The 27,703-nt window shown below is 39.0% G+C and overlaps 5 protein-coding genes and 1 long non-coding RNA gene across 10 annotated transcripts; 3 read left to right on the top strand and 3 right to left on the bottom strand.

The window, feature by feature from the left end:
- LOC114880463 lies at positions 1–26,433 on the bottom strand. Its single transcript, XR_003790072.1, has 3 exons — positions 26,242–26,433; positions 25,877–25,927; positions 1–47 (listed from the first exon to the last, which is right to left on the bottom strand). It is a non-coding gene; the product is annotated as an uncharacterized LOC114880463 (long non-coding RNA).
- LOC114880457 (nuclear RNA export factor 1-like) lies at positions 4,526–7,293 on the top strand. Of its 2 annotated transcripts, XM_029196477.2 has the most exons (3): positions 4,526–4,620; positions 4,743–4,927; positions 5,026–7,293. In XM_029196477.2, the coding sequence occupies exon 3, from the start codon at positions 5,126–5,128 to the stop codon at positions 6,698–6,700; it is 1,575 nt and encodes a 524-aa protein (XP_029052310.1). In that variant the 5' UTR covers positions 4,526–4,620; positions 4,743–4,927; positions 5,026–5,125; the 3' UTR covers positions 6,701–7,293. The 2 variants fall into 2 exon arrangements, with proteins under 2 accessions (XP_029052310.1, XP_029052309.1); XM_029196476.2 differs by lacking the exon at positions 4,526–4,620 and having other exon boundaries at positions 4,640–4,927.
- LOC114880455 (uncharacterized protein DDB_G0283357-like) lies at positions 15,688–19,211 on the top strand. 2 transcript variants are annotated; one of them, XM_029196474.2, is made up of 4 exons: positions 15,688–15,818; positions 16,235–16,421; positions 16,507–17,886; positions 18,305–19,211. In XM_029196474.2, exons 1-4 carry the CDS (start codon positions 15,782–15,784, stop codon positions 18,588–18,590), a joined length of 1,890 nt encoding a protein of 629 aa, XP_029052307.2. In that variant the 5' UTR covers positions 15,688–15,781; the 3' UTR covers positions 18,591–19,211. The 2 variants fall into 2 exon arrangements, with proteins under 2 accessions (XP_029052307.2, XP_029052306.2); XM_029196473.2 differs by having other exon boundaries at positions 18,302–19,211.
- LOC114880461 (holocytochrome c-type synthase) lies at positions 19,678–21,240 on the top strand. The gene is made up of 4 exons (XM_029196487.2): positions 19,678–19,878; positions 20,106–20,350; positions 20,418–20,773; positions 20,854–21,240. Exons 2-4 carry the CDS (start codon positions 20,126–20,128, stop codon positions 21,092–21,094), a joined length of 822 nt encoding a protein of 273 aa, XP_029052320.1. The 5' UTR covers positions 19,678–19,878; positions 20,106–20,125; the 3' UTR covers positions 21,095–21,240.
- On the bottom strand, positions 21,479–22,678 carry LOC114880462 (probable histone-lysine N-methyltransferase set-23). The gene has a single exon (XM_029196488.2). The coding sequence runs from the start codon at positions 22,651–22,653 to the stop codon at positions 21,898–21,900; it is 756 nt and encodes a 251-aa protein (XP_029052321.2). The 5' UTR covers positions 22,654–22,678; the 3' UTR covers positions 21,479–21,897.
- Positions 22,702–25,479, bottom strand: LOC114880460 (traB domain-containing protein). 3 transcript variants are annotated; one of them, XM_029196484.2, is made up of 7 exons: positions 25,297–25,479; positions 24,605–24,842; positions 23,918–24,129; positions 23,724–23,838; positions 23,524–23,657; positions 23,049–23,458; positions 22,702–22,970 (listed from the first exon to the last, which is right to left on the bottom strand). In XM_029196484.2, the coding sequence occupies exons 2-7, from the start codon at positions 24,834–24,836 to the stop codon at positions 22,799–22,801; spliced, it is 1,275 nt and encodes a 424-aa protein (XP_029052317.1). In that variant the 5' UTR covers positions 24,837–24,842; positions 25,297–25,479; the 3' UTR covers positions 22,702–22,798. The 3 variants fall into 3 exon arrangements, with proteins under 3 accessions (XP_029052317.1, XP_029052318.1, XP_029052319.1); XM_029196485.2 differs by having other exon boundaries at positions 23,918–24,126; XM_029196486.2 differs by lacking the exons at positions 24,605–24,842; positions 25,297–25,479 and adding an exon at positions 24,259–24,319.
- Positions 26,434–27,703: the final 1,270 nt, after the last annotated feature.

The following is a 27,703-nucleotide window of genomic DNA, read 5'->3' as shown; positions in this document are numbered from 1 at the left end:
TTACCAGTGCGAGCCCGCGCTGAATCCAAATTCCTCTCCCTCGAATCCTGAAACATACAAGCAGGCGACTGATCAGTCTTCGAAGCTCCATTATGCCTTAGATGAGTGGACCAACGGTAGGTCGATCGGCCCGATTAAAAAGCTGACAAGCAAGAAGGCTAACCGGTGGATTTGTCATTGATTCCTGGCAGGCATGGGGTCAGGCTAGCACAATCGCTAGGAAGTGGCCGAAGCGTTTGCCAGGACATCAATACTTCCCAGTAGTCCGGGTTGCTGTGAAGCAACCTGCATTAGTCCCTGGTAATGCTTTCTAGCCTCTCACAAAAGAGAAAACCTTTGTCCCGAGCATCGAAATAAACAAACAGATGAGAATGGAAGGGTGTTTCGGTAGCGTCCGGCGTTTCCGTCTCGCGATACCGCTCGGACAAGATTGCCAGTGCCCGTTTATCGCGGCAATTTGCGGGACAGTTGGTAAGAAACTTGCGCCGATTGTCCCGCGGGCATTAATTGGATACATTATACTCTGCGCTCTGCAACGCCGAGGAAGTCGAGCGTGACGATCGACCGGGAGGATCTGCATCGAGCACTCGACGCAGATATGAGAGGAAAATACTCTTCCGCCTCTGACGCGATGCAACAAACAAAATCAGAGCAATTTGCACGAATTCGTCGATCCTGCGCTCAGCCAAGGATCTCAGAGACTAAGGAAGGGATAAGCCATGAAATAACAGAAAAAGAGGGCAATCGGGGGGAATAAAATCAGGCAAAACTGTATCGGAAGATAATAAGGGGGTAGCCGTGTACCGGTGATCGAGTCCGTTCACCGGAGAACAGGAATAACACGAGGTACCTAAGACGAAAGTCGAGGAAAAAATTATAAAAAGAAAGTTGACACTGGGAATTTCTAAGATCGACGACCCAGCGGTCGCTGTTTCTTCCACCTTGGAAACATTTTGGAAAATTTCGATGATTATACATTTCAACAGACTACGTTCATCTACGTAACATAAATAGAGTGTTCGGTGGAGGATTAAAATTGCAGCATGCGCCGTGTAGGAAAGTCGTGGTTTCTCTAATCCTGCCGAGTATATACTCGAACACGATCGTGCTGCGTCGAGGGCAATACATAAATTTTTCACGTAACCTGTACCAATAAAATGAGATAGCGGGAGTAGAAGGAGGCATCGACGCGATACTGAAACAACTATACTTATCGAGGATCGTGCCTCGCAGGGTCTGATGGAACCCCGGCGTTTTCAGTCCCGCTTCTGTAATTACTATCCTTCCTCCGCGTATACAGCATCCTTGCTCGCCTCTTTATTCCGGTCCCGGGCGAAAAACGACGACGTCCCGTCGCGGGTATTACACGCGAAACTCGTTCCACGTCAATCTAATCAAACACGGCCGTAAATTTGTTAATGGAAGCCTCGGTGCGCCCTACCGAATCGTAAACAACGACCGATTAAAAAGGTCGGGGATAAGGTTCTTAGCCGAGGATAATCGTAATCGTTAATTCTTTTTTCTCCTCCATCTCCGTGAAAATTGTCGCGGTCCGTTCGAGCAGACGATCACGATAAAAGCATCGGACAATAATAAACAATGCGTGAAACGACAAGTACAGCCGTGCATTCCGCGAGATGCTATCGGCTGAGCCGAGCGGAGCCGCAATCAATCATTCGAACCGGATAAAATATAAAATACGCTAGCACCGGGGTCGATCCACGCGCGGCTGTGTATGTGTTTGCCGTTTTATTTATTTGCACGGTCATGCAAGTTCCGCGGAATTAACGTATTTTTTGCACGCGACCGCCCGGATGACGGGTCGATCCGCGCCGCCTTTTATCGAGCTTTTATCGTTTACCCGCCGCCTAGGACCTACGTCGCTTTATATTCCTTTTGAATCCAACTTCCATGCGAAAAGTACAGCTGATCGGTGGCGTAAAATAACGAGACCATGGTAGAGAGGAGAACCAGGGGCAGAGAAATAGCGCAGGATGCTTAAAACGATTCGAGGCTGCAGGACGAAAGAGAGATCTCTGCTCTGGTAACGCGTAAACGACGAGTGGCGAGTTCATCGTGATGGATGGTACACGGTGTATCTTGTATCGCTTTATCGTGGGCTACCACTTGCTTATTAAACTGTTCGGTATTCGTCGCGGAGCCGGGTAACAAGACGGGCGAGGAACGGACACGAGCCTTTAAAAACGAAGGCTAAGCGGAGAAAGAAGATCGATGCTCGTCGTGGCTCGGTCAGAAACTTTTAATAAATGTCATCTGCTACCGTGGTAGCCGGACTCGTTATAAATCGCTACCGTGCGAGACGGTCTCCGTTCTTTTGAAACGCGTCAGAAAAATTATCTGATTCCCTGGAACCGTCTCGCAGCTTTGGTCTCGGTTCGCGCGACGATCGGCCGCCATCTTTAGGAAAAGGGTAAAACTAAAGGAACGTGTACCGAGAAGAATAAATCGACTAAACTGATAGAAGATTCTAAAAATAAGACATTACCGCCGCTTCCTGTTGCGCCTACCTAGACTCTATGTTTAACTCCCGGACGGCGGACCATGGAGAGAGGCCGAGTAAAATCAAATCCTGCGCCAACTAATCGTCCAAGTTACTATTGCAAACAATTTTATCGGCGCGCAAACGATTCTCGAGTTTACAAAAGAAAGAAAAACACATCTCTGGAAGTGATCCCCATCGAGCGGGGAATATCCGTGCGAGGATCGAGCGATAGTTTTCTGTGGACACCCGGTACGAAACGGATGATTGCGCCTCGCGAACGCAACAGATCGCTACGTTATTATTTTCGCCAGTTATCGAATTAGATGTTGGCTTAACGGGTACGTACGGACACGGTCTCCTCGTACCTGCCTCATAGGCGTACATACGCTGCTCTTCTTTGCAACAACCGTGTCCTTAGAGAAACGTCCTTTGGTCCTTCTTGTTTTTAGCGATAAAAGTAGAAAAGCTAAGATTGTTAAAGTTACGTACTGATGGTATAGACATAGGGAATTAGTGAGAGGGATGGTTCCTCTTCCATGGAGCAGACATTCATCGATCGAGGATGATCTAATGGCGGAAGGAGATACAGGGAGCAACGCTTGGCGTTGACTTTTGCATCGACTGGTCGTGGCTCAATTTCCTGCGGGAGTTGTAAATTATGCCGATTCCAGATCGCACCATGGATGACGCCCATGGCCTCCTCTCAGACCGTCCTTTTCTCTTCCCGTTCCCTGTTCACCATTGCCTCGTTCCAACGCCCTCTACTTCTCTCTATTATCCCTCTCTGTCATTCGTCCGACTGCCTCTCTCTCTACCCTAATCCCCCTCGGATGTATCCGAGTACGAAAATAGGGGGCATCCCCGAGATTACAGCTCACTCGTTACTACTTACCTACAACGTACTTACGTTACTTTTAGAACTGCTTATTACTGTGATTACCGGCGCATAATGCGACGACCGAGCGTTCTACAATTTATTATTGAATTGCTATAATACGGAGCCGCGTATCAACCTTCCTCTACCACGTATAGCTTTTGGAAAAATACCCAGGGACCTGGCTAAATCTCGAATAAGACGGCGTGAAAATCCTAGGTGTATTCCCTTGTCTCTGTTTCAATGGCAAAAGACAGAGAGGTGAAAGTGGCTCGATAACCGAAATGCGAAAGAGCCAGCGATGGCTCCATTAACATTTTTCCTCGTCTATGTTTTAAATTGTACGCTTTAGATGGCACCTCTATCTCGAGACTTTCCCCGGGGTAACCGCCGCATATGGAGCTGACCATTACCGCCTGTGCAGCTGGCCGAGTATTTTCCCGGGAAAAATCTGTCCGGCTATGTATGTATATAACTATCAGATCGTTAGATGTGGCGAATTTTTTCGTTTCCGATCACGTGAAATGCGGAAGAAGGTGCCCAAGGCGGCACACACGATGCTACGAGGGACAAAATCACCGGTCTCGTCTTCTATCCCTCCATTCATTGTTGCTTTCATGTTTCGAAATAATATATTTAAAAGACGGGACCGATTTCTAGAGCGGGTAATTCTGTCCCGATAACGTTACACCTTGTTGGTGATATATACTTGCAGAATAGAAGAGGTGTAGGAATGTCTCCACCTAACTTGCTCTTAAGAATCTTTTTTGAAATTTCACACCCTTTATAAGGGGATGATGGTGCCACTTTATTTCAGGGAACATTATAATATTCTTAAATAGCCAATTGAATTTCCTTACTTTTATGGTTTTTAATTTTAATGCGCGATTTGAGAACAGCATTGTTTGCGACGTTTAATAGAAAAGAAAAATTATTAACATCATAATTTATTTTAAAAATTCGATTCTATCGCCATACATACAAAAACGGAGGAAACTACACAAGTTATCGAACGATCCTGCAGCAGTCGCCGACTTATCGACCTGTCGATAATGTCGAGGTAAGTTGTTGAGTGGTTTCTGTCGTTTTTGTATAGATAGCGCTAGGGTCGAATTTTAAAAATAATTTCAAATTTGTCAAACAATTATTCTAATAACTTTTTGGTCTTGTACTGATTTTAACTGATTTTTGAAAAATAAAATCAAAGGGAGTCTAAGTTTTACTCAAAAGAGACGCGTTTTCGGTAGGTTCCATCTCGTGGCGACACGTGGTCTTATCAAAGAGATTTCCCGGGTTAAATACCGTCATAAACAGATTGATTTTGAAATTTTATGCAAACGCAAGTATTTTGTTATTTTGTTACAGATGGAAGACGTTGCTTGTATATATTTATAAACAATAGAACTATAGACTTAACTGGAGATTAATTATTATAGCGTTCATCGACTGTCAGTTGTCAATTGTGACGCAGTTTTGATTGTTGATTATAATTAACGATATCGCTGGAAGATAAAACGAAATTCAAAGGGGAAAGTTTGCTGGAAGATGAGGTAATTCGATTTTTTAATTTTATTAAAAATTGAATTTGATTCTTGTATGATTTCAATCCTAACCTATGATGTAAATAATATAAATTTTTTTTTTTTAGAAAATGTAATTTATTCCAGTAGGATTACTGTAAGATTGATAGTAGGATTGTAATAAATTCCAATGTGAATTGAAGTGGTTGAATAACAAGCGATACAACCATGCAGAGAACAAATCTACCAATTGTACCCATGCAACTGGATTCTTCCATCGCGATCAAGATAAGCATGGGTGGATCAATGTTTCAAGAAAGAACATTAATGGGTCGTTCAGATGTGTGGCATAAAGTTAAAATTGTTAAAGGAACCCAATACAGCAAGGAGTCTGTATTGAAAGCTATTTTGAGTGCCATAGAACCAGCAGACCTGATCCCTGTTAAATATCAAGCCAGTGGAGAAGACACCTATTTCCTAGCACGTAACTGTGCCCATGCGCTTGACAAACTTTGTAAAACTAACTTAATCATTAAGAATCCAGAAGGAGATCCATTAATATTAATAGTAACTCTGGGATATGCATCCATTCATGATCTCAAATTAAATCTACAACCCCTGTTACTAGCAGCAATGTCCAAAAGATACGATTCAAATAAGAAATCTTTAAACTTGGAACAATTTCACAAAGATCCTGAAATGTTTAAAACGATTTACTGTCCATTATCCCAACCGAGAACTTTTAATCACGTTATGAAATTAATGAAAACAGCGATCGGTACTGTCGAACAACTGAATTTACAGAAGAATGAATTGACTAATCTGTCTGCCATAGAAAATTCTAATGTAACTACTATAAAGAACATTGATCTAAGGTACAATCGTTTAATTTCTATGGACGTGCTAGCTGCTTTGAAGGATCTGCGCATAACGAAGCTGTGGTTGGATGGAAATCCTCTTTGTGAAAATTATTCAAACTCAAAGCAGTACATACAGTCTGTCAAAAGATATTGTCCTCATTTGATTCTTCTGGATGGAGTTTACATTAGATCCACAGACCTGCCACTGATGTATGTTAATTATTTTAAAACTGAATCAAGAGAGGAACTAGTCACCAGATTTGTTAACCATTTCTTCAATTTATACGACCACGGCGACAGAACAGTTCTAAGAGGACTGTATTATAAGAATGCATTTTACTCCATGAGCTTTGGTATCACGACCACTGTAGCTCAGAAAAGAAACCTTGGTCAGTTCACAGCAAACAGGAACTTACTGAGGAAGGTGGATCCTAATAAGAAACGACAGCACCTCTATTACGGTCAAGACAATATCTTGGGAGGTTTGAAAAGATTGCCCAGATCCTACCATGACAGAAATTCATTTGGATGCGACCTGATGTACGATGATGGTAAATGCTTAGCTATCTCTGTCAGTGGTTTGTTTAAAGTATTGATCAATTCTCCCCAAGTTTTATCGTTCAATAGAACATTCGTTCTCTTTGCTGGTCCTGATAACGAATACAATATTCTGAACGATCAGTATCACGTGGATTCGACCCCTGAAGAAATTTCTCCTAACAGTATAGAATCAAAGATCTCGTTCGAAGAGATCACGCCATTATGCTTCAGTACATCCGAAAAGAAAGAATTGTTTAATAAATTTATGGAAGTGACCACACTGAACCACGAATGGTGTCATACCTATCTGGAAGAAGCTAAGTGGAACATAAGAAAAGCAATTTCAAATTTCATGAAGGATTACAAATCTTCAGCTATACCAAGTGATGCATTCTTAAGATAATATTGTACTTTTTTATGTGCAATGTGTTTCTGTACATACTACTTGTAAAGAAGAGTATATTTTTTATTGTAAAAAGGCAGGTTCTCAACGATTCCAAGAGTATAAAGTCGCAATAAAAACGAGATATCCTTGACAGAAGGGGCTTTTTTTTTAAATAAAATATTTCTGTGTTAAGTCATACCGCAGCTCTATCACAGATCAACGAACGCGTCGTGATGTTACTCCTCTGGCATTTAGATACTGCAGGATGCTCGATGGCTTCGTCAAAAGGTTATGCATTCAAGGATTATGATGATTACAACGGATTGAGCAGTCATGTTTCATCGAATATCACAGTTAATTACCTAATGACCAGTTAATTAAACTTGGGTCTCTAACAAAAACACCAGGAACTTGTTAATAAGTCAAATGGCCCGATATAGAAGCGGTGTGACCAGTTTGCAAGTTACCATTTCATTCTTGAAGAAAAGGCAATGAATGGTTGCAGAGGTGGAGGGGGGCAGAAGGTCGATTGACCCCCCATTAGGAAAAACCTTCTTTTGTATTGAAACTTTTAGAAAACTTTGTTTCTAATAAACAAAAATGAAAAGATATCAAGGAATAAATTATTTTGACCCCCTCCCCCCATTGGACCATTATGGTTTCAACTAGTCGTCCAAATTTCTAAGGTGTTTTATGATCAGATGAAGTATAATTCTAAACGAACAATTAGAAGGTAAATAATCGCTTCCATATTTGTCTCTAGATCCCACCATATCCGCTTCCCATTGCACAACCAAACCACTTCCTGCTCTCGAATCCTGCACGCAGGAAGATGCTACAAGATAAATAATCTCCCTGTCTGACAATAACACGCGTTACGCGATCACGTATGTTTGTCGACCGAGTCATTTTACAAACAATTATAGCAACTGGCAGTACAATAAAATAATTGTCCTTGTTGTTGCCTAGTGTGAGACCACTGGCAATCTCTCACGAGTCTTGCCTGTAATTCTAACTAATATTCCCCCCGGGTTCCGAGAGGTCGTAACAACAGAAGGACGTCGAAGCGAAGCGGCTTGACCACGTGAAACGTGCATGAATGATATCCGAAGATGGCTGAGATCGATAACGAGTCAGAGAAAGTCAAATCATCGAGGTCCTATGGAAATTTTATCCTGACACGAGTAGAAACGTTGGTAGCACACGTGTATTGTATAAGGAACAAGGAAAATATTAAATAAATGCTGTAAGAATGGAGCAATTTTTAGTCCTTTGTGGCAGAAGTAAATTGAGAATCTAGGGATCCCTAAATTTGAAAAATTTTAAGGGTTTCCCTAGGGAAACTAAAAAGTGTATTGTATAAGGAACGAGGAGAGTATTAAATAAAAGCTGTAAGAATCGAGTAATTTTTAGTCCTTTGTGGCAGAAGTATATTGGGAAATCTAGGGATCCCTAGATTAGAAAAATTTTAAGGGTTTCCCTAGGGAAACTAAAATATGTATTGTATAAGGAACGAGGAGAGTATTAAATAAAAGCTGTAAGAATCGAGTAACTTTTAGTCCTTTGTGGCAGAAGTATATTGGGAAATCTAGGGATCCCTAGATTAGACAATTTTAAAGGGTTCCCTAGGGAAACCAAAGAGTATACTCATTGAATACTCCATTTAGAAAAATTTTCTAAAATTTCCAAAACATTTGCTAAAACTTATTTATTTTCATTTATGCCTTCAGTGTTAGTACTGAAGAAATGATTTTAGTTCATTAAAGGAAACATTGGAAATTGATCTCCATTATTAGAGTCTGTTTTTTTAGGGTTAATAGAAAAATTGAGAAGGTCGATACAAAGTTGGCAAGACGTTAGCAATTGTAGAGAGAAAACGAAACGACAGGATCCAACCGAGCGACCAACGCATCCTTGTGCCACATTCGAACCGACAACGACACATTGGTAGCACGAAACTGATCCCGCGATTTCGTGATTACAACATACACTTTGTTCCTATCGAAAAGATTCGCTATCGCTTCGAAGAAGCTCTCTCCGTTGCCAGTGAATTTCATCGAACACGGGATGAAATTGCATGGAAAAACGTAATGATCGCACCGGTCGGATGATCGATCGTCTCTGCCTCGGGAGATAAATGAAATCATCGAGAAACTAAGAAAGCATCTGAAGGATTTACATAAGAAACCTGTATGTGTATTTGAAATTCTTTCTGGCGATATATGTGTATTCCAGCGGGTAAACAACTTCCAGATGATTAGTTCGAGCATAATTTTGAGGTCTAACAGGCTGATTGGTGTCCGTGAGATTCGTCGGGAGATGATTAATTAAAATGGAGCAAAGTTGCAGCATTTCACCGGTAATGAATGCGCGCTTCCCTCCAATTAAATTTCAGCCACTTCTGATCACGCAACACGCACGCTTTCCACCAATTTCTCGATAAATTAATATCTTTCATAGAAGGAAAGAGATCTCTCTCCATGGTCCGCCATTTGAGAGTTAAGTGAAAAACGGTCCATTTTGCAGTAATGCAAATGGTATTTGAATTCCTTCGGAATTATACACCGGAATAATCAGAGGAAGATTTCTAAAGAAGGGGGGACCAGGAAAAGAGATCGCTTCCGAACCGATCGCCATTGAACCCGCGTTCGATCGAGCAGCATGGAATCTCGCGTCGGAGGATCGTTTCCTGTTGAAGCGGTCGGAGATTGCCAGACGGATCCGTACGATCCCGTATAAATTCTATTTTCCTGGCATTGTTAGCCCGTTAGACTGGCGACTAATTAGCAACGAGGAGCCTCTCACTCGTTCGTGGTCCTCTCTCAGAAAATCTCTCACGAGAGTTGCGCATACGTTACCAGAGACCCCTTCCTTCTTCTTTCTCGTTCATTCTCGCACAATTTTGCCATCGAATAACCGGTTGGTAACGCGTAACCCACATTTACGTAACACGGTACTGGATAAGCGCGAACAGGATACAGGTGGAAATGATCCTTTAATTCGTTATAGCGATTGAAGACGTTCGAGAAATGTTGGAAATGCAAAGGTCAGGATGATTGCTCAACCACTGTCTAGAAGGATAATTGCCAATTAAATACGATACATTTTGCAGAAGTGCAAATGAAGAAGATAGGAAGGCTAGTTGAAAACCTTGCTATTTTATTTTAAGAATTATTGGGGCTCTCTCCATGGTCCGCCATTTGAGAATTGAACAAAAAATGGTCCATTTTACAATACTGCAAACAGAAAGGATCGGAAGACAAGTTAAAACCCCTGCTATTCTATTTTAACAAATGTCAGGCTCTCTCCATGGTCCGCCATCCGAGGGTTGAACGACTCCGAATTACGGAAGTACGTCGATCCTCGCCCGGAGGAATTCAGGTGGGTCGCGAGATAAATAATTGAACGGAGAAAAGTGAAACGACGGATAAATCCTCGTTCGACCGTTTGTAAATGAACATTCGAGCATATGTTCGGATTCCATCTGTAATCTCGAACGACACCTCGCGAAACGCAAGGAATCCGACAGAAAGTCAACGACAGGTAGACGCGAGTCGTATAGAAAATCGTTGACAAGAGGAGACAGGGGAACCGGCTAGCTTGTATAACGGAGCCTCTTCCACGTTCCGGGACGCGTTTATGCAACTTTGCTTTCCGAAGATTCATACACGCACCTATGTGTGTTCGTACACGTGTGCGATTGGAACACGAGGACGGCGACACCGTGAGTGAAAGTTATGCCAACTGTTGCCTCGTAACAGCTCATTCGTCGTTAAATCGGCACTGTTGCATCGGAAGCTGACAGAAATCGGTAATCTCTTCGTTCGTTACGCGAAAAGCGAATCGAATTTCTTTTAAAACGATCCATGGATCTAGAGATACATTCCTAAGTCCTAAGAACGATCATCCGATCATCCGATGAAGAAATTAGAAATTTCTTTCGTTTTATTAATGAAGGGATAATTATGATTGCGCCACTGATAAATGGAATGCTCGTCAGGCCTGCCTGCGGCGAACACTGGGAAATATCGAGTGTTCCACTGGCGAACAATATTGGGAAACCTTTGAAACGCGATTGTTACACGTATCTGGTGTTCCCGATAAAAAGTGGAGCAACGTTTTAACCAGCGTCTCGTATCAAGAGCGCTCGACTTCCCATAGGTTTCCTATTGGAAAAGCCTCGTCATGGGAAAGCTTTCAACTCGGCGACACGCGATGGAAAATGCGAACCGATTATTAATTCCGGTGAAGTGTTAATCGCGCGGCACGAAATGGAAGAAATTCGATGGTAAGAGGCGAGTTGATTACATAAGAGAGAGACCCGTATCACGCTGATGAGCGGATAATTATTCCCTTTTTCGCACGGAATTGCACCGGCTCCGTGTAACAATAACGAGCTAGTGTAATTAAGACCTCGAGGCTACGTTACACCGATTAATCCTCTTTTATTCCGAGGCGCGGAAAATTTAATAAAAATTGAATTGCGAAAGAAATCTTGATGAGAACAATAAAAAATATGTACTAATAATTATAAAATGATTTAAAGGAGAGAACGAACTGTCTGCATAAATCCTACCTCGTGGCCGAGGAAGAAGATCCTCGAGGAGTTTGGTATGATCTATCGGGGGGCGGAAGGGGGTTGTCGAGGGTCCTCCTCTCGTCTCCTCCACGTGAGAAAGTGAAAGCAAAAGGCGAGCGGTCTGGCGAGGAATCGAGGAGGCATCCTCTTTACAACGTCCTCCTCCGAGTTGCCGATCATCCTGAAAATCGTTCCTATCCTTCGAACCTCCGAAACATTTGCACTCTATAGCGTTATTATTATGTTTATTTGTCCTTGATTTAACCGCAAAATAGCTCGAACGAGAAAGAAAATCTTGAAATCGTAATTGCGACAATGTAATCGAGCCTGCGATGCAGCTGGGAGATAATGTGCTCGAGCCACATCAGGCAAGGATATTCGAAGCGAGAAGAACCTATCGGAAGACAAAAGCTGAGCACAGCACTGCGTTTAAAAAATTGTGACCAAAAAATTCTTTTCAAAAAATTCGGATAGAAGATGCTTGAAATAGAAACTCAATATCGTAATTAGAAAGCGATACAAATACATATATTTAAATTTCATTCTCTTCGCTTGCTAAGAGCTTTCACTTTCTTCGCCTCGAAATCGATGCAATGGAGAAAGAGAAAAAAAAAAAAGTAAGGAATCGATGCTTTTGCCGTGTAAATGAAATTATCGTTCATCTGCGCGCACGCTGGGGAACAATCAGCGGCGATGTTCAGTGAAATTTCTCAATGACCGAGGGAATATGCCGCAATAGAAGAAAAGGAAAAAATTGCAAACAAATGCCACCAGTTTTCTCTCGTATGGAATGGCCATGTAGACGCACATTGCTCACGCAACGGGGGTCATGGGTCAACTATGTATTACCACTTTCCCGTATATTTTTATTGTAAATATAAACGAATCGTTTATTCGAGTCCCACGTTGTTCATTATTTAACCCTTCAACAGTGGAGCCTGGGTCATTGGTCGCCCACGTTTATGCAACAAAGACAAGATTAAATTAACCCGCTGTCCGAGGGTTAGAAAACACATTCAATTATATTTCTTACTTTTTTAGGAAAAGGGTTAAATATATAATAATATGAGATGCAAAATTAAATTATAATTGAGGCTCTCTTCATGGTCCGCCATCCGAGAATTAATTAAAAATAACTTCACTTGCACAAACATTATAGAATTTTTGCAAATAAAGAGCTTGAAATCTGAATCAATCTTTCGAATTTCAATTAAAATTACCTTCTACTTGAATTTATTTAAAAAAGAGGTAAATTTCTTAACCCAGAATGAATCTATCGAAACCTCAGCATCAAACTGAACAGCCAGTGATGTCGATAGCGCTCCAGTTCCTATTGCTTTCCCCACGGATTCACGAGGTAATAAATCACGAATTCGTGAGGAGGATTCACCCGATGCACGAGCTGAACGTGCATGCATACATGGGGAACACTTTCACTAGCTCTGTTCTACGAATCGAACGAAATGAAATAGGACAAAGGGAAGAAGCTCGATTCGTCTTCCACGTTCGAGAAATTTGTTTAAAAATCTTGGAAGAATCTCCGAGGAATCGGACTCCTTGAACTTATTCGTCGATCGACGGATCGAATCTTCGGGTACATACGCATCGGCCCGTACGCGCGGATGTATCTGACGGAAGTCTACCGTTCCCGCATACGCTTAACACCTTTTTGTATCCGCTTGAGTAAGAAGAAACATTCCACGGATGTGGCTCGTTCGAGAAACGGCCAACAATCTCTCGGAATGCCGAGTTTTAAATCGTTATGCAAATTTTCAGCACATTGTTCCTTATAACAGCCTATGGTAACTATTGTACATTTAGCCCATCAACTTTTACTATCATTATTCTCTTTGATAATCCACGTTGAAACAACTCGTTAACAATTATATTTTTAATATTTTCTAAGTAGAACCCCCTGCTTGGTATTTCTAGTTAATTATCCCAGTCTCTGAATAATTGATTACCGTAAATGCTACAGTTACCATCACCCACTCTATGCTATGAAACAAGATTCCATCTTGAAAAAGATAGTTTGACTGCACCTTTGACCTTCCCTGCTTTCTCTACCGGTATTATGATCACCAAAGAATGTCATGCACTTTGAGATTTCTAGACAAATGGCTGGTCGTAACCGTAGGCGTTAACGAGACTGGCAAATTAATGGACCGCGGAAACGGTAGACTCGTATGCAAAAGAGGAATCAATTTTCGAAGCTGATCGTCAGTTGTTGTTCCTTAATAGACTTCACGCTGTTTTCCTACCGTTACAAGATTGAAATACTTAATTGGAAGTTCGCTTGTTTAGCAACGCAGCTCTGATTGCCTGGACGCTGGATGGAATCGCGATCGGATGCCCTAAAGCGATTCCCAACCGAGTCTCCTTACATGTGCCTTTAAATAAGAGCTAACCGAGAAGCCGTGACAACCGGATCGGTCGATTGCGAAATCGAAATTACCGTGGAACTTGGAGCAAACCGCGATGACACAATTAAACATTTCGAATAGAACTGTTGCGTTACTGTTGCAATATTAATGATGTTACAAATTTCTTCCTTTTCTGTTAGGCCGATTCTGGGATCACGTTTTAGCGACACGCTCGACGACCTTTGTCGTCTTCGTGCCCTTTGCTGGATCTCTCCGGCGCAAAAGGTGCATCCTGGGAGTGCTCCGGTGCATTCCGCTGGATTTGACTCCTTGGAATGCAGGTTTCATGGCGAAACTAGGGTTCGAATTCTGCAGATCCATCAAATATAACCTCTGAAGGTTCATAACCTAATCTGACTTAACCTAACCTAATCTATAAGTGGAAAATAAAAGTAACATCTATTTCGTTGCATTCCGTTCCATTTGATTGCATGGAATGCAGGTTTCATGGCGAAATTAATGTTAGAATTCTGCAAATATAACCTAATCTGACTTAACCTAACCTAATCTATAAATTGAAAATAAAACTAATATCTACTTCATTGCATTCCGTTCCATTTGACTGCATAGAATGCAGGTTTCGTGACGAAATTAATGTTCGAATTCTGCAGATCCATCAAATATAATCTCTGACCGTTCATAACCTAACCTGACATAAATTAATCTAATCTATAAGTTTAAAAGAAAATTAATAACTGCTCCGGTGCATTCCACTGCATTTGACTGCATGGAATGCAGATTTCATGATAAAACTAATGTTCCAATTCTGTAGATCTATCAAATATAGTCTCTGAACATCCATAACCTAACCTGACATCATTTAACCTAACCTATAGATTTAAAATAAAACTAATATCTGCAATTATGGATAAGTTTTTTTGGTTAAAAAAGACTCGATTCGAAGAAATGTTACGTCGAAGGTAAAATGCAGAAAGGAAACGCAAGGCAGTCACGTGGCTTAGGTGTTCCACGAAGATCGAGGTCGTACCTCGACAATCGAAATTTCGCAATTGAAACCGTCTTCCATCCTTCTATTCCACGTTGTTTACCCTGCGTAATGCCGTGAAAGAAGGCGGGAAAAAGTTTCCGGTACGTTTACGAATCGTAAATACCGAAACGTCTTACATAAGATGATGCTTCATCTTATTTTTTCGCGAACTACTTTCGTCAAATTTGATTACTAGAAATCATTTCAAAACACAGAAGGTTCGTTGTTTCGATTTATAGCTCGGAATAGAAGATGTACTTGTTGAAGAATATAGGTTACCCGGGGTCAATCGACAAGTACCATGTTTTTCAATGACCGTTCGCCTCTATTACGCGCGATGAGCTCGCGACGAGGAATCTTCTCAGCCTTGGAGGGCGAAAGTTGTCTTCGACTCGTAGATGGCACGATATTTGCACCTACGAGCCGCGTTCCTTCAGTGTGAGTAGAAACATTAACTCCGGCGATAGTTTTACTCGGTTACGTCTAATGATTGATGGACGTTCTCTGAGAACGTGTTTAGGATTACCAAGAGTATCTGCAGTTGAACGTTGACCTCCAGCTGGGTGCACGATGTCCCGGACTGAGACAAATCCACCTGCCAGCATTAATTAAAGAAAGTCCTAAAAGGACCAATAATTGGACAATTCCAAGTGTCTCAATTTAACACATCCTCCTTTTTTTATTTCCCTCTGAAGATGGATAATTTCCTTCAAAAGGCAAGACCATAACGATTCTAGGTCCAGATAGTCTTTCTAAGGACCGTTCTCATAAAAATGGTCAAAGACCATCGGAATAGCCGAGGAATCATCGTCCAGGACTACCATCTGCCTGGTGATCGAGCGGAGAGTGACGTAACGAAGCGGGTTACGTCTTCCAGCTCCATGGTACGTACACACAAACGTGTATGTACCTTCTCTTGGAAGGAACCCCTACCTTGGTTCACGGGGCCCGGAGTGATCCTCCCAGAAAGCGTTTCCCCGCTGGGTATCCTCTTCTCGGTCGAAGCGTTCTCCTCGAAGCCGCAGTCGCCTCTAACGATCCTCTCGCGAAGGTAACGCGGGATAACTTGTGATCTTTTTTCCGTGCGCTATTATCGTTCATTGGGCACCATGGAGCACACACGACGTCTCTTGTTCCTTGCATGGGGTACGTTATTTCCGTTGAGGAATCTTTAAATCCACTCGAGGAGTATTCGAAAGGGAAAGCCGAACACTTGCGTGATGTTTTTTTTTTCTTTCTCGAAGAATTGGTAAAAAGGCTGTCTGCTCTCATCCTCGGTAACCGTGACGGACCGTGGAAATCCTTAAACGGTCTCGTGTTTGCCGTCGATACTTCCAACTCGACTTTCGAAACGCGTTTTCTCGAGCCAAAGAAAGTCATTTTCCTTTTGACGCGTGGAAAATTGAAGGAAGTACAGAAATGGATTAGTCGAAGGATACGATCGACTTAAATTTCTTGCTTCGTGCTCTGAATTCATTTTCAACCCTTTCGAATCCAGAAGGATTTCTGTTCAGACTTTCTTTCATTAGCCAGCAATTTCGAATATTTTAACTCGATTACAGTGGCTGTTTTCTGGACCTCTGCCCTCGGTCTTCAACGACCCCCGCCTAGGTACTCGCAGCAGGAAATGCCGGAGACATCCTTCAGTTGTCGCAACAAGATCGTAGGAAGCTATTACGCGGACGCTGAGACCGACTGCCAAGTGTTTCACGTATGCGTGTCTGTGTCCGGCACCGTTCAGGATTACAAGTAAGCCAAACGAACGAGAAAAATTTTCATCAAATTCTCCCGAATTCGAAATATCAAAAATCCTATCGTTTCTGTTCGAAAAAAGGTTCTTATGCCCGAACGACACAGCCTTCGACCAGGAAAGCCAAACATGCGCCGATTGGTACGACGTGGACTGCGAAGCCGCCACTTTGTACTACGCCAGTGACAATTTCGATTTGTATAGAATCGGATCCGGGTTGGAATCCCTCCATTACGACAGTATACGTAGCGACGCGGAGCCTCAGGATCATCTTCAGCGCAGCGAGACCAGCGACCCTGTTCGCTCGTCCGCCAACAACCTCAACAGAATATCCCCCAGTTACAATTCCAACAACAACAACAACAACAGAGACCTACGCGGCAGCAACACCGGCAATTTTTATAACAGGAACGGTAAAGATGACGATTACGAGAACGAAAAGTCCTACAAGGACGAGGTTTCTCAAGAGACGAAGAAGAAGACTGGAGTGAGGAAAGTCAGTAGGAAGCAGCAGCTGAATGAAAATAATTACGTCTCGTCGAGCACACCCGCACCTGCGCCTGTCGCCAATCAGAACACCTACACCGGCTTCTACAGTGGGAATAATTATAATCAACGAGCCAATGGCTTCGTCCAGTCGACCAGTTCGAGGCCTCAAGAAAATTATAACAGAAATCAGAATGGACAGGTTTACAATGTACCATCATCCACGTACAAACCCTCCACCAACTATCAGAACAATTATAATTTCCAGAGTCCCAGTACGACGTCCAAGACGACCATCTACAACGCCTATAATCAGAATTATAATAATCAACAGAACAATGGTAATTTTGGTCAGAGCACAACCGCGAAGCCGGCTAATTACAACAAGAATTATCAGAGTTACAGCAACGGACAATTTTCACTGCCGACTACTTTGCAGCCGAGTACCAATTACCAGGCGAACGATTACACGAATTATCAGAGAAATTATAATAATATTCAACGCACGAATGGTAATAATGTACCTTATTCGACTACCACCGCTTCGCCTGTTTACGATAACACGTACAGTAGTAATAATAATGGACAATACAGAGCAGCCACGTCTACCAGGCAAGACGTTGCTCAAACTACAAAGTATTTCCCGAGTTTCGCGAGCAGCAGTTACGCGCCTACAACCTACAGCCCGGCTACAAAGAAGTATATAGATAACAGCCAGGCGCAGACTGTGGCCAGGAACACAGAGAACGGGCAGTATTACGAGAAATCTAGCCAGTCGATCAAGAGTTCGTCCCAGTATTACGACAGCACGAAAACTCCGAAAAAGGCTACTCAGTATAATTACGACAACGGGAAATATTATACCGAAAGTAGTACCAGTAATTACGAATTCGCGAGATCGTCCGTTGGGATTGGGTTCAGTCCTGCGAGTATCAATCATTTGGCTGAGACACCGCGATCCACCACTCCAGTGCCAAGGTAATTGATTAGTAATTAATATTTGGGAGTTTTGATCAATTTTTGAAAGTGAGGCAAGTTTGATTTTGAAGAAAAATTAAGTTAGTAAGTTTAGGATTGGATGTGACAATAGCACCTCTGGCGGAGCAGAAGTGAAACATAAAAAGTAATTCGCGTTGTTCCTGTTTTTTATGTAAGGGAGACAAGGATAGTCTATGTAGTTTCTTGGTTTTCCCGCATGAGGCGCTTAAAATCAATTCCGACTATGCCCCTTAACTCCTGTTGACCCTAAACCCGTTGAACACGACGGAGTCTCGGTCAATCGTGACTCAGGGGTCAGGAAAAGTAATTTAAAAAATGGGAATTAAATTAGAATTGGGGCTCTCTCCATGGTCCGCCCTCCCAGAGATAATTATTTCATTTTTCTTTTATCTAGAAGAGTTTCTACCGTGACCACGTATAATCCGAATAGCTTCAATTCGAACACGCAAAAAGCATCGCAGCCACAGACGACACCCCGAGCAAGTACGTACGTGAGTGGGTCAGCCAGACCCTTCTCGTCGACGACCAGGCTAGCGAGTAGCACTACGCAACGACCGAAATCCGGCAAGAAGAATGATTACGATTACGCCTACTATGATAACACAGCTGGTCTCGAATACGATAGTTTGGACTTGGAACACGTAACCGGAAATAAGGAATCGACGAAGATCGCGAGGAATTGATCCGATGGACGATGGATCAATTAGGAAAAACCATCCATGCCACGCGAGAAGAAACTTTGAAATAATCGTGGCCAGTGTATCGTCAAAATCGGTTTTCGATGATATATATATATATAAAAAAAAAGGAGAAAGAATTGAAAACCGATTTTGTTGTAAAGAGTAGATTATTGTTTTAAGCACACATGGAGATCCTTTTTTATTATAAATTTAATTATGACGAGTTTTCCAACCGATCTACTCTTTCTCTTCTTTTTTTTACAGTATTGTAGGATAAAGAACTGTGTTTGTATAAGTTAATGCTTGCGTGTATCGTTAAATTATTAGTATTAGAGAAACTGTTTAATGATAATGGTAATGTAATGCCTAATGGAAAGAGAAACTTGACTACCTGGTATTAATGTATCAAAATTGATAAATAATTGGCATATTTCAGTAGTTAGATATTTTTTCGTTTGCATTGGCAAATTGAAAAATTTTGTTTTTATATTACACTCCTACAAATTACTTGTTTCATATAAATGTAAATAAAATATACGATAGTAACAGTCATTTTTTGTATACACCTAAATGACACACGTATGCTACGATAGCTATATTGTGTACCATGAATCGTTAGACCAATTTTTGCGTGTCGCCAGAGAAATTTCATAAAAAAAGAACCAAAAATAAAAAATTTTCAAAAATTTTCATTTGCTCAATTATTTTTAAAATTCGACCCCACCGCCACCTATACAAAAATCGCTGAAACTATTCAACAGCTTACTGACCCGAACTTCTTTACCGACTTATCGACTAACCCTTTGATATACCGATAGTCGGTAAATGTTGGTGGAATCAATCCTTTGAAATACAAAAGACTCTATGAGTATAGAAATTACTATAAGGAATAGAGAGGTTTCTTTCTGCTATATAAATATTAATATTGCTCATTTTTACGTGTATGTAATTAAAAAATTTTTAAAAGTGATTTATACAGACAATATTTCATAAACCACGAGTAAATCTTGATAAAATTTTATAATAAAAGTCACTAGAAATGACATTGGGATGGCAACATATACCTTTCAAGGTGCACGGTGCACGGTTTGTCGCGAGCGGTTCGAAGAATTCGGAATTGAGATGTTCCAATTCTTTCAAATATATAATACCTTTTATTACTTAAATAATAAATAAATATTTAATTATTGCAATAAATGAAAATGTTCCTTTAAAACATTCTAATCATAGCGACAAACAATTAAATTTGTTCAAATAATATTATACAAATTTATAAACACTTTAGTTACATGTAAGTATTGCAGTATTTAATTGCTTTTATCAAGACAATGTATTCTTTAAGAAAATATATATTTATTAGTCCTTGCAATCATATGATATTAAAATAGAAATATTAGATATAATAACAACAAATATAGATTATTGCATAATCTATTTATAGGTTATCACCTGTGTATTATTTATTTCAATATTCTTGAATAAAAAGAGAAGCAGATTTTGAAGAAACCTATTTTACAGAAACTTTAAGAAGAAGAAAAATGGGTAACGTAATGAACTTTGCTGTTTCTGCAACTGATGTAATTATACCACAGCAACGACAACCGCAACTTTCAAAAGTTCATCATGAAAAACATAAACCCGAAGGAGAACCTCCACCAGAGTGTCCTATGCATAAATCGGCAGAGAAAAAAGAACCTCCTAAACATATTAGCGAATGTCCAATACACGACATGAACAAAGATGACATTAATCCCCTCAACATGGTATATTAAACTCCTTACAGGTTTATTATTAATCCAGCCCATCGAAACTTACATGAAATTATCACAGATGCCTGCGGCTAATCAACACCCAGCGCCGGATCAACCTTTTCCACTGCCCACGGACAGACAAGTTTCATCTATACCTAAAGCAACCGAGAAAACTGAATTTTGGGTATATCCTTCTCAACAAATGTTTTGGAACGCGATGCTTAGGAAAGGATGGCGTTGGAGAAACGACGACATATCGCCTAAAGATATGGATGATATTATAAAGATTCACAATGCTAACAACGAACAAGCTTGGCTAGAAGTTCTCAAGTGGGAGGCGCTTCACGCAAGAGAATGCAGTACTCCAAAACTGCGCAGCTTTGGTGGGAAAGCCACACAGTATTCACCGCGTGCACGGATTCGATATTGGATGGGGTGAATTGAAGTTTTTGTTTGAAAAATAATGTTTCATTCCATTTCTGATAAATAACGTAACGCATACGCGACAATTTTAGGTACGAATTGCCATTCGATCGTCATGACTGGATCGTGGACAGATGCGGGAAGAATGTACGGTACATTATAGACTACTACGACGGTGGTCAAGTGGACGAAAAGTATACGTTCGCTTTGCTAGACGTTAGGCCAGCTATGGATTCTTTGGAAAATATCTGGGATCGCATGCGAGTTGCGTGGATGCGTTGGAGATATAGCAACGAGTCTAAGGAATCGGAGTACGCGACGAAATCGCAATAAGAAGATTAGCAAGAAATTAAATAGAATGAAGAAACGTTAGTTTCGTAATTACATGCTGGTTTTGTAAGTTACACGTTACGTTTTTATTTATAAAACAAAAGTTATCAAAAATGGCAAAGATGTAAATAAAAAAACTTTTCAAATTACTTCCATTTCTCTGAAGGTGTAACTAAGAAATTTATTGCTTCATTAGGATAAGAATTAATCAGATTTCTTTAAATGCAAAGTACATCGAACTGAATTGTCTTCTAATAGTACAAAGAAATATAATATACTGCCGGGAATGATAAGATAGACAGTGAAACTTCCAAAATAATTTATATTAAAAACAAATATATTTTTCAATTGCTATTTAAAAATTTCAACATTTCAAATGATAATAAATAGATTATACAATATTCTATATTGAATCATGACCGAATATGTATATATTGCATCATCATACAGTATGTAATTAACATATTACCACCTGTTACAAAAATGTTTAATATGTATATAACATTAGATATTAAATCGATCCTTTCAATAATGTTGTATTATTATGGAATTACATCAGTTACAGAGCATTTGATATATCTTCTGATCTCGATAACGTTTTACCCTGCATTTCTTACAATAGTGTATAGAAGATTTTTATCTCTCTAAAAATTTCACAATTACGCGAACGCTTACTTATCATAATAAGTAAGCACAATTCTTAAAGAATTATAAATTACTCCAGATAAATCGATGAAAATTACAGGAACACTTTGAAAAATCTCTTAACTTAATGGAACATGTGATGTACCAAATCTTAAATACTTTTAAATAGAATTATGAGGCAGGTAGCCAACACAGTTGCTGGAACCGCAAAGGCAGCGCGTTTCACTAAAATTACGGACGGAATTGGCAATTCCGTCAGCATAGCTAAATGTTATCTCCTCCCCGGCTTCGATATCTCTACAGGCGAATAAACATAAACGAGGTGTCGTTCCTTCAACTCTTATAGGTACGATATTCGTATTTGGTTCGCAACTGTGATTAGCGTAACGTCCAATGTTACCGAAATACTTAGGATCTATACACGTTACGATATTTTCATCTCCTATATGTTCAGAGACCACCAGAACATAATTCATACTATTTTTATTCGCCTCGAACCGATAACGAGCTTCGTCGATACCGATCACTTCACCAGCGTATTCGCAAATAAATTGACCTCTCTTAATCAACTTAGCAGTGAAAAGACCAAGACCTTTGTTACTAGCTTCGAGTACCTTTAAACTATTCAATGGACCGTTCTGCACCAATCTATTGCCGCAATCTTGGCCGCAGGTGCAGCAAGAATTACATTCGAGTATAGGACCTGATAATTTCTCATCTATTATACGACCATTGATATAATTAGGAAAGCCACGTGTACACGAACAGTCGGTGCACTGGCTCGTACACGAACAACCTACCGAGTATTCCGATTCAAAATCTTCTATATCTATTCCAGGACCTGGTATATTATTTACTATGTACATAACACCAGGTATCGGGTGCTCGTAGTCGTCGGGACAAGCACTTGCCTCCATGCTTCTTACCACAACTTTGTATATCAAATAATAAAAATGAAGAAATATTTGATAGAATCTTTAAAGAAACTTTTGTTTTCTTCTTCTTCTTCTTCTTTTCGATAAAAGTTTCACTAAAAGTTCCTTAGATAATCTTCCAGATATTCTACGTTCTGTCACTGACCTTAAACAATCCCTCAATAGAAGATCTGATAGATTGTAGCGCACTACCATATGGTAATGGTATAATTTTATATCCCACGTATACTGCAACACCGATTAAGGAAGCTTTAAAAGTAAATTTCAATATTCTGCTTGATAACGATTGAGGAGGCACTCTAGAAAAATAAATGGAAGATGCTTTGGTACACACGTCAAGTTTTATCTATAAGGAAACTTGTATTAAGTTTAACTACCGCATGATAGGCCATATGTCAGAGGATTTCACTTTTCCCCAGTTTTCTACGATTCCATTGACATGACCTATTCCAACAACTCCTACGATTCTTGCTGGCTTTAATCCCTCCGGGGTATATTTGATCATAGTAGCTGCTTGCAAATGATAAGTCAGGTATATGTCCCTTTCTTTGACAAACGTTTGCTCAATTGCTGGATATTCCTCTTTCAACTTGGTTATCATCTCCTCTATCACACGCTTTCGTTTATAGCGTTCAACATCTTGTTCGTTGATATGAGAATCTAAGTGTCTCACTAGCCATAAGAGTTTGATTATTTCCCACCAAGACAGTGCTCTTACAGCGCGTTGAACTGTTATACTGATTGACCGATCAGCTAACTGAATTATACAATTTGGTACCTTTTTGGCCTAAAGAAATATAATTGCTTGAAATCGTTGTTTAAATGCTGACTAATCTATGTAGCCTAATTTACCTCTTCAAATGCTGTACGAAATTCGCCACCGGGTGGCATTCCAAGTTCTTTGACAACATGAGTTACCATTCTATGCAATATGAAATGTAAAAAGCCATAAAGCCCAAATTCCTTTAACATATCAGTTAAACTTTCTACAAAACAAAATATGTGAGTTGCCAGTATGAAATTTGTTTAAATATGCTACTGGAGGAACTTACTTAAACTTAAATCCGTAGCGTTACGGTATAGAACCTCTTCAGCAATATTTAAAAAGTCAATTCTTGCTTTACACAATTCAACTACCACTATATGAGGCTGTACAGCCCGGATTATCTTTAATTTTAAGAAGATACCGTTAATTCCTTTTCTAACTATATTACTTCAATTCTAAGAAAGGATACATCTTATTTACCATTGCCACATCATTTTGGCTTTGAACACTAAAATGCGCCGTTCCTACTAAATACAGTTTTCCTCCATCCGGCGTGGTGAGTAATGTTACAGTTTCTGGTAATCTTTCATCTATACTTTCGTCGTATTCATTCTGGCTTAGTGCATCACTTTCACTGCTAGTTTTATTATTCTGATTATGAGCATCAAATTTTAATTGATACCCAACAACTTCTAAAGTGGAAGAAAACTTTCATTTAAACGTACGACCTGATACTGAACACATTTTGAATACTAGATGCAAAGAAACAATTTTTTGGAAGAAATATTGAAGCTACTCTGTGAATGATGATAATAATATACCTTGATGTTTTCGAAATTTTCTTCTATTTCTGTTTTGTACTGACATATTGAAAGCACCAAAATACTACTGTATTAAGCTTACCCTATAATTCAGTGACTGGCTTTACATTGATTTTATTATCATATTAGAGAGATAGAAAGAGAGGAAACACAGTGATTCTTTCTTTCTCTATAGAAGCCTTAAAACATTAACTGTTTTAAAGCACTTTTCAACTAAGGCCAAATTTCTAGTGACTCCTAATGTACTTCCAATCAAAAATACAAATCAACTATAGAGGATAATAGCGCGGCAAGTATATTTTTTGCTTCTTTGATCATAGTAATTCAATTAGTTTCTTATTATCACCTGTAGATTGTTCCTCCTGTTTATCCATTGTAGATGTCTCATTCTGAGATTCATTTTCCGAATTACTATTCTGTTCTACATCTATTTGTAATTCGTTGAAAATTAATTTTTCGCTCTCCTTTTGGGCATGCGAATACTTTTTATCATTAACATCTTTTTTATGAATTACACAATAGTGTTTATCGGTTTCAGCATTTATGTTCTCACCAGAGTTTGCATCCTTTGATGTCATTTTAATCTAGCAATGAAAAATATGCTTCGCATTATATTCTCATCCATATTGATCTTATGGATTACTTCAGTGTTCAATGATCTTCTATCTTGTATGGTAATTTGTTAAAATAAACAATAAATTGTTCTTCGTTTCTTCCAAATCGGTTTTAAAATATATTTAGTGCATAAATATGAAGATGTCTATCATTGAATAACAAGAAATAGAGTCTTTAATATCAAAATATTTCAAAACATTTGCTGAACACTTAATGAATGATGCAATGTTTTCCTAACCTCAGAAAGTAACAATATGGTCTCAATAATTGCCTAATTCTATGAACCAAATTGAACCAACATCCCTTCGAATATATTAGAAAGTGTATAACGAAGAACAACAATCTAAACACAACATTTTTCGACTCATAAGTGAAAATTGTAGAAGAAAATGACTGATTACAACACCAGCATCCTTTCATTACCTGTAGATGACGTGTATAAAAACTAGATATTCACACTAAAATACAAAGAAAAAACGATCTATCGTATTTTCCACTTGTTAAAATAACAAATTTAATAAACCCATCAAGGACAAATCGAGTTTTGCCTAATTTTTCTTATTCATAAACTAAATAGGACTTATGTCACAAATAGCAGCACACCATCTGTACTGATCTGTACCATTCACCAGGCACAGGTTATCAGTGCAAGGATTATCGATTATTATCAATTTGTAATTATTTACCATTATCAAACAAATTAAATAAATTCATTACAAAATATCGTATATTCAGATGTATTTTACATCTACATTAGTGTCAAATATAAAAATAAAAAAAATAAATCTTTAATCTTTCTTTGTTTATATAAAGTACTTGTTCTTCTAATTAGAATCTTTGTTATAGAAAGTAAAAAATCGTATAAATTATCATCTTAAAAATAATAAGCGGTTTCTATATCGTCGTTTAAGTTTCCAAAAATTTATTTAAATATATTCATGCACTTCCGAGCAAAAATATTAAACGCCACGCGTTACTAAACTAATGAATATTATTCACTCACCGATTCGTTGATACTTCGGTCGCTTCAAATGTACGGCTGGATATTTGTCACCTGCAAGTTGCACATTATTATCATACAAATAATACAGCAATTAATTTTATAATTTAGATACAACGAGTTCGAAACACCGAAATTTAAACTATTGAAATCGGAATGAAAAGAAAATGGCCGACAGAGGGCACCATCTATTTCCGGATTCCAACGGATTCGAATAAAGTAATATATATATGCAATGACACCGGCGAGTTATTATTTTCGTCATTATGATTGTATTTTTCACATTTAATGTACAATATAAATTAGAATTGCGTTATGATCGTATCATTTAATGTTTAGGATGGCTGTTGACAGAAAATTATACTTACTAGAGCTACTGCGTTGATGGTGTAATATATTGAAATTGTTGCACTTTTCACTAAAAATTACGATATTCCACACTCATACGCGTTTTCGAAAGACAAATAAACATAAAACCGTGATAATTATACGTTATTAACCAAATTTTTATGAGAAATTCGCAAAATTTTACGCGCCGCGTCCGACAATGTTGCAATAACTTATCGCAGTGAAGTTGGCTACAAATTCACTGCAACAAGTTTAATGCAACTTGGCGGGAAATTTGAAATTTGAAAAATAGTTGAAAATCTATATACTCCATGTATGATTAAATAATAAATACAGTTTCACAAGTTTTAAACATATATTTATTATTTTTTTTTTGTAATCCGCACATTCACACAATTTTTAGAGCTTTTTATGCCTCACATAATAATTTATATAAGTTGTTTTCGATTTGAGCTGCATTCAGTAAAAATAATCTTATTTAAGCAGTAATGAATGACACTCGATTTGTGCAAATCTGGAGGTATCAAAATATTTTCTTTAAGATACAAGGAAAACGATGATACTTTTACTTTTCCTCCTTAAAGAGTATCTCTTAATTTTTTTTCTTTTCGTTCATTATCAGTGTCCACCCTTAACAACATAGTAAATCTTTTTTTCTGTCTTACAATTGGAAATATTTTAAGGCCGTCTTCTTTCGCAACATAGGAAACCATGGTAAGTTTGATCTTTTATCATCAACAAGACTACAATTACTTGCACCTTGCCATAATTATGTGAAACTTACAAACAGCAATCCTACCTAAAAGTACAAAGTACAAACAAGTGTGAATGAACATAGAATTGTATACCAACGTTACATTTTTATAATAATAGGACAACTCTGTTTCATTTTGATTCTCAAGTATTTTGTTCTGATAATAAGTTATATCGGTACACATTTCTATATTCAACTGTACTTGCAAACATTGCACAGAGTTCTCATTCACAAGAAAAGAAAATGAAAATTCTTAAAAAGCCATTCTTACACTAAGTACACATAGGTATCAATAGTTTTTACACGTATAAGCTCATTATAGTTATAGAAATATTCTATCCTTTCCACATGCACAAATAATTACATGCGCAACCACTAGTCAACGTACTGTCTGATACTCAATCCCTGTTTCTCGACTTAAATCTATGAAATTTGACTAGTATATAATAGTTTTATATAATAAATAAACGTATATCCTATCTTTTGTTAAAACTACTTGCGAATATCGCAATGTAATAAATCTTGATCAGCATTTAGTACCCTTTAATATGATCATTAGCAATGTGAATTTTACTTTGGAAGAAATTTTCATGTACAGAATCACTTGTATACATAGAAAAGAAGCAATATGATCTGAATGTGATATTTTTACAAAGTATATATAGCGCATACATTTTTCTCTCAAAATTTCGTTTAATCTGCTTCTGTTTTCGACTCTAAAGAAACTT

Source organism: Osmia bicornis, chromosome 16, assembly GCF_907164935.1.
Source record: "Osmia bicornis bicornis chromosome 16, iOsmBic2.1, whole genome shotgun sequence".
Taxonomy (NCBI): Eukaryota; Metazoa; Arthropoda; class Insecta; order Hymenoptera; family Megachilidae; genus Osmia; species Osmia bicornis.
This window is presented reverse-complemented; position numbering and strand designations above follow the sequence as displayed.